The sequence below is a fragment of the Cebus imitator genome, unplaced genomic scaffold (assembly GCF_001604975.1).
Source record: "Cebus imitator isolate Cc_AM_T3 unplaced genomic scaffold, Cebus_imitator-1.0 Scaffold15, whole genome shotgun sequence".
Lineage (NCBI taxonomy): Eukaryota > Metazoa > Chordata > Mammalia > Primates > Cebidae > Cebus > Cebus imitator.
The window spans coordinates 4,133,200-4,138,976 of record NW_016107330.1 but is presented as its reverse complement, the minus strand read 5'-3'; the positions used below and the strand labels follow the sequence as shown (position 1 = coordinate 4,138,976).

The following is a 5,777-nucleotide window of genomic DNA, read 5'->3' as shown; positions in this document are numbered from 1 at the left end:
ACCCAAGCTGCAGTGCAGTGGCATGGTCTCAACTCACTGCAATCTCCACCTCCCAGGTTCAAGCAATTCTCCTGCCTCAGCCTCCTGAGTAGCTGGGATTACAGACATGCACCACCATGTCCGGCTAACTTTTGTATTTTTAGTAGAGACAGGGTTTCACCATATTGGTCAGGCTGACCTTGAACTCCTGACCGCATGATCTGCCTGCCTTGGCCTCCCAAAGTGCTGGCATTATAAGTGTGAGCCACCGCACCTGGCCGTATGTCTTGAACTATTCATTTATTGTCTAAAGTGGAAGCTGCATGAAAGCAAGGGCTTTGTTTTGTTTCCTGGTATATCCCCAGGGCCTGTAAATGGCAAATACTCAAAAACATTGGCATAAATGAATGTCTACCTTCTTGCACTAGAGTTGATACTCTCTGAGCGTGGGGGACTTAGTTACCTTATATATCACCAATTCCTTGGTCCAGGAGAAGTACTCACTACATCCTTTTTTGTAGCCCAGGCTAGAGTGCAGTGGCGCTGTCTCAGCCCACTTGCAACCGCCACCTCCTGGGTTCAAGTGATTCTCATGCCTCAGCCTCCTGAGTAGCTGGGATTACAGTCATGCACCATCATGCCCAGCTAATTTTTGTATTTTTAGTAGAAACAGTGTTTCACCACGTTGGCCAGGCTGGTCCTGAACTCCTGACTTCAAGTGATCCGCCTACCTCAGCCTCCCAAAGTGCTGAGATTACAGGCGTGAGCCACCATGCCTGGCCAATACCTTATTATTAAATGAGTAAATGAGCATATGGAGAGCCACCTCTTATGGTGCCCAGTTTCTCATATCTCAGATGAGTCTCCCTTTAGGCTCATATAAGTAGGTGGAGAGTGTAGAATCCACCTATCTACAATTCTCAAAGCTGCCTTCTACCTCACTTGATGGCAGATGCGATTCCCCCAAAGCGGAAGTTCAGTGATAAGGGAACTGTCATCGGGAGGTGTCTCTAAAATGTTATGAACCCATTATGCTAGGACACCACCAGCTGACTGGCAGCTTCTGTCACCATCATTTGATGGCAGCCACAGGAAGAAAGCATCAGTTTCCGGCGTCCGCACCACCTGCACCCCTGGTGCTTCTCTTCTGGGCTTTCTTCCCCTTTCCCTTCCTTTTGGAGACATAGTTGGCTGCAGGACAGGTCTCTGAGGCCAGATTGCTTGACTTGTAATCCGGGCTCCGCCACTTACTAGCTGTGCAGCTTTGGGCAAGTTACATTACCTCTCTGAGCCTGTTCCCCCATCTGTAAAATGGGGAGGATAATGGAACCTACCCCCATAATGTGGTTGTAAAGATTAAATGAATCAGTGTAGCCAAATGCTTAGAACAGTTACTGATCATAAGCACTTGCTCAGCACACACTCAGCTGTGGTCCTTGTCTAGGCTAAAGGGTTTGAAACATCTTCATAAATTAGTCAAACACTTTTCAAGTAAAATTGGGAAGACAATCCTAATATACAAAACAGTTTAAAAGGGCTCCTCTAAGGCTGGGCGCAGTGTCTCACACCTATAATTCCAGCACTTTGGGAGGCCGAGATGGGCAGATCACTTGAGGCCAAGACTTTGAGACCAGCCAGGTCAACGTGGTGACACTTCATCTCTACTAACAATACAAAAATTGGCTCAGTGTGGTGGTGCACACCTGTCGTCTCAGCTACATGAGAATCACTTGAACCCAGGAGGTGGAGGTTGTAGTAAGCCATGATCGTGCCACCACACTCCAGCCTGGGGATCAGAGCAAGACTCTGTCTCAGAAATAAATTAATTAATTAAATGAATACATTTTTTTAAAATAAAAGGGCTCCTCTGGTCCTATTGAAAGTGAGTGTCTTAGAAGTTCTCAAACCCCTTCCCATCCTCCTCTGATAACTAGAAGATAAAGCTTCTCGAAGTGGGTCTTGAGATTCACAGCATCAGAATCACCTGATTATTAAAAATGCTTATTAAACATGCAGCGTTTGGGGCTCCATCCCAGACCGACTGAATCAGATTCCCCATGGGTGGTGCCTCGGAGCCTGCATTTTAACAGTCTTTAGGTGATTCCTAAGCACGTGGAAGCTTCCTCCAAGCCTCCGAGTACGAAGTACCTGGTAGGCCACCTTTAGATACGTCCTTCATGTTCTCCACTCCTGTCAAGGGCAAATCCTTTCGGGGTAGTGAAGTTCCTACAACGCCATGCTAACCCTCTTTTCATTTCCACTCAGAGGACAGTGAAGAGGAGGAGAATGTCTAACTTGGAAAATGGCACTACCAAGTGGAGGGCCGTCCACCAGTTGGCACTGAGCCATCCCACTGCATCTGCCCCAATGTCCACTCCCTGCTGCTAGCTGGGTCTGGATTATGGTGGTCTACAGAGGTCCTAAACCTGAAACAGATTATGGTGCCCTTCCATCCCCACACCCCTCCCCCCGCCACTGAGTAATTCAAAATCAAAAGAGCACTAAACCTGGCCGGGCGCAGTGGCTCACGCCTGTAATCTCAGCACTTTGGGAGGCCGAGGTAGGTGGATCTGCTGAGGTCAGGAGTTCGAGACCTACCTGGCCAACACGGTGAAACCCCATCTCTACTAAAAATACAAAAATTAGCAGGGTGTGGTGGCGTGTTCCTGTAATCCCAGCTACTTGGGAGGCTGAGGCAGGAGAATTACTTGAAGCCAGGAGGCAGAAGTTGAAGCGAGCCGAGATCATACCATTGCACTCCAGCCTGGGAGAAAGAGACTCCGTCTCTAAATAAATAAATAAATAAATAACCTGAAAATAGGTCGGTGAAGACCAGCACATTCCAATTTTTCTCATGGTGATCACTCTAAGGCTTTTTTTGTTGTAGTTTTAAAGTTTAAATTCCATTCAAATGAGTCTTTTCCCCCTTTTATTTCTGGGAGGATGCCTGCACATTGCTGGCTTTGTAAGCACCTGCCTCGTCAACTTCTAGGCAACCTTGAACTGCAGTCTAAACCTCTCTCTCCTCTGCCTGCCTATTCTCAGGCCTTGATGAAATCCAGTGCTCCCTGCCCATGGAGAGCAGGAGGATATCCCTGCGCGAGCTGTCGGAGGCCAGCTTCAGCGAGTGTAGGTTCAGCCTGTCGCTCACAGACCTCTTCATCATCATCTTCTCCGGCGTGGCTGTGTCCATTGCGGCCATCATCTCCAGCTTCTTCCTGGCCACCGTGGTGCAGTGCTTCCAGAGGTGTGCACCCAACAAAGATGCGGAGGATGAAGACGAGGATGAGGATGACTGAGCCACCTTCTCCTTCCTGCTCCTTACTCTCCAGCACCGAACCAGAAGCCTTCTCCAAGCAGAGAGGAAAATGCTGAAAACAGAAAAGCACTGGCCACTGTCTGTGAATGGAATGGAGCCTGTTCCATGTCTTGGCCCCGGGTGCACCTGCTGGGACCATCAATCTCAGAGTTTAGAATCAGCAGAGCAGAGAAGCCCGGGAAAGATGGAGGGAATTCTTCCTGGAGCATAACCTGCCTCTCACACTGAGGTGTGTGCTGGGGGAGAAGATGACCGAGTCAGTTTCATAGCTGATGGGTAAAAGCCTCCCCCAGGAGATACAGAGACTTGCAACTTTCAATGGGAAAGATGATTTTGTGCCATTCTTTTTCTGACCTATACCGGGAGATCATGAAGCATCTACCTTCTTCCCAAGAAGCAGCAGCTCAACCAGTGGAGATTCAAATTCGGATCATTCACCACAAGAGTGAGAACTTTGCTCTTTATATAATGGGCCTCAGCAACCTTGGGATATTATACTGAGAACTAATAAACTCGTGTGCAATAGACTCAATGTTTATGTGTCCCCAGAATTTCTATGTGGAAATCTAATCCCTAGTGGGATGGTATTTGGAGGTGGTGCTTTTGGGAGGTGATTAGATTTAGCTGAGTTCATGAGGATGGGGCCCAAATGATGGGATTAGTGCCCTCATGAAAGTTGGCCCCAGAGAGCTCCTTCACCCCTCTAACACTTGAGATGCAGCAAGAAATCAGCCACCCATGAATCAAGCAGGCCCTCACCAGAACCCAACCACGCTGCCACCCAGATCTCAGGCTTCCAGCCGCCAGAATTCGGAGAAATAAATAAATACCTGTTGTTTGTAAGCCACTCAATCTCTGGTGTTCTGTTGTAGTGGTTGAAATGGACCAACGAAGAAGCTCGAGGGTGTCTGTTGTTAATTTTGGTAAGCTGGTTGGAAAAACTTTGAGTTGATGTAACTCAAAGCCTGATCTTTATCCTAAAAGAAAGCGACTTGCAGAGAAAGAATTAGTTGCTTTGTACGGTTGGGATGGTCTCTCTGCTCAACGTCATTTTTCCTTTTGAAGTATAGAGAGGTTGTTCTCCATCACCCGTTTCCTGAGTCCCTTCGCAGGTACTTTGTCAGCACAGTGCTGGACTTGTCATCACCAGAACTTTCAGTAAACGTGCCTGGAGGCCAGTATTCCAATCAGCATGTTGCACTGATGTTGCTCTGGATCAACAAAATGCTTCGAAACAAGCAAACAGAAACAAAAAACCCCTGGGACTTGGCCTCTGAAAAACTTCCATCAGTGGCCCTTAGGGTGTATGTGACATTGCTTTTGAGCACAGGCTGTGACAGGCAGTGTTTCCCAGGATGTGGAATCCAGTACTTTGGTTCAGAGACAATATGAAACAAACAAGTCTTCCACCCCAGTGGGTTAATTAATACAGGATAGCCTGTGTTAGCAGTGTTGGAGGAGGCTCTCACACCAACTCTCGAGATATTTCTGAGAATCGTTTCTCACATTGTTTCCTATCATATATTCCTGTTTCTTTCCTCCATTGCTCCCTTCCATCTTTGCTCCTATAAATAGCTGTTGAGTGCTTGCCAAGTGCCAGGTACTGGATCAGGCACTGCCGTTGTACATTGGCTAGGAAACACAGGATCCCTGCTCTCTTGTGCATTATATTCTGATGGGTAGAACATAAAACAAAACTATCATTGCAAGTAGGGATACGTATCATGAAGGAAATAAAGTCCTTTGGCAGAGAGTCAGTGGGAGAAGACACTCCAGGGGAGGCAGCGGGGTATATTAGGGTCCTCCAGAGAAACAGAACCAACAGCAGACAAAGGGATGTATTGTAAGGAATTGGTTCAGGAGATGATGGAGGCTGAGAAGTCCCATGATCTGCAGTTGGTGAGTTGGAGTCAGGAAAGCTGATGGTGTAGCCCCAGGCCAAGGGCAGAAGACTCAGCTCAGCAATCAGGCAGAAAAACAGTGGATTCTCCCTTCCTCCACCTTGTTGTAGTCAGGCCCTCCATGGATTAGATGAGGCCTGACACATTGGGGCGGGCCTCTGCTTTCCTCAGTCCACCTGTTCAAACGTTCATCCCATCCAAAAACGCACTCACAGACACACCTGGAAATAGTCTAACCAAATATCTGGGCACCCCGTGGCCCAGTCAGGTTGACACAAAATTAACCATCACGTCGCAGAAGGCCTTTGATTGGGGTGGCTTTCCGGCTGAGTCCTGCTTCCCTCTTCTCCCGCCTCCCAACCTGCTCGCTTCTTTCCTGCCTTGCCACTGTCTTCCTTCACCCTTCTTGTCTCCCCTCCTGCCTCGAGGAGGCTCTGGTCACCCCTCCGCTCCCCAGCATTGCAGTCCCCAGTGGAGGGGACCCCTGGCTCAGGAGGGCTACCTTCTCACAGAGACCCTGGGCCAGCGGAGAAGTGAGTGGCAGCCTGGGTGACACAGCAAGACTGTCTCAAAAAAAA

At 48.4% G+C, this 5,777-nt stretch overlaps 1 protein-coding gene across 1 annotated transcript in view; it reads left to right on the top strand.

The window, feature by feature from the left end:
• Positions 1-4,145, top strand: part of LRRC38 (leucine rich repeat containing 38) — a 42,720-nt gene extending 38,575 nt beyond the window's left edge. Inside the window, exon 2 of the mRNA XM_017504678.2 lies at positions 3,025-4,145. Coding sequence (XP_017360167.1) covers positions 3,025-3,278 — 254 coding nt within the window. The 3' untranslated portion in view covers positions 3,279-4,145. The remainder of the gene's footprint in view (positions 1-3,024) is intronic.
• Positions 4,146-5,777: the final 1,632 nt, after the last annotated feature.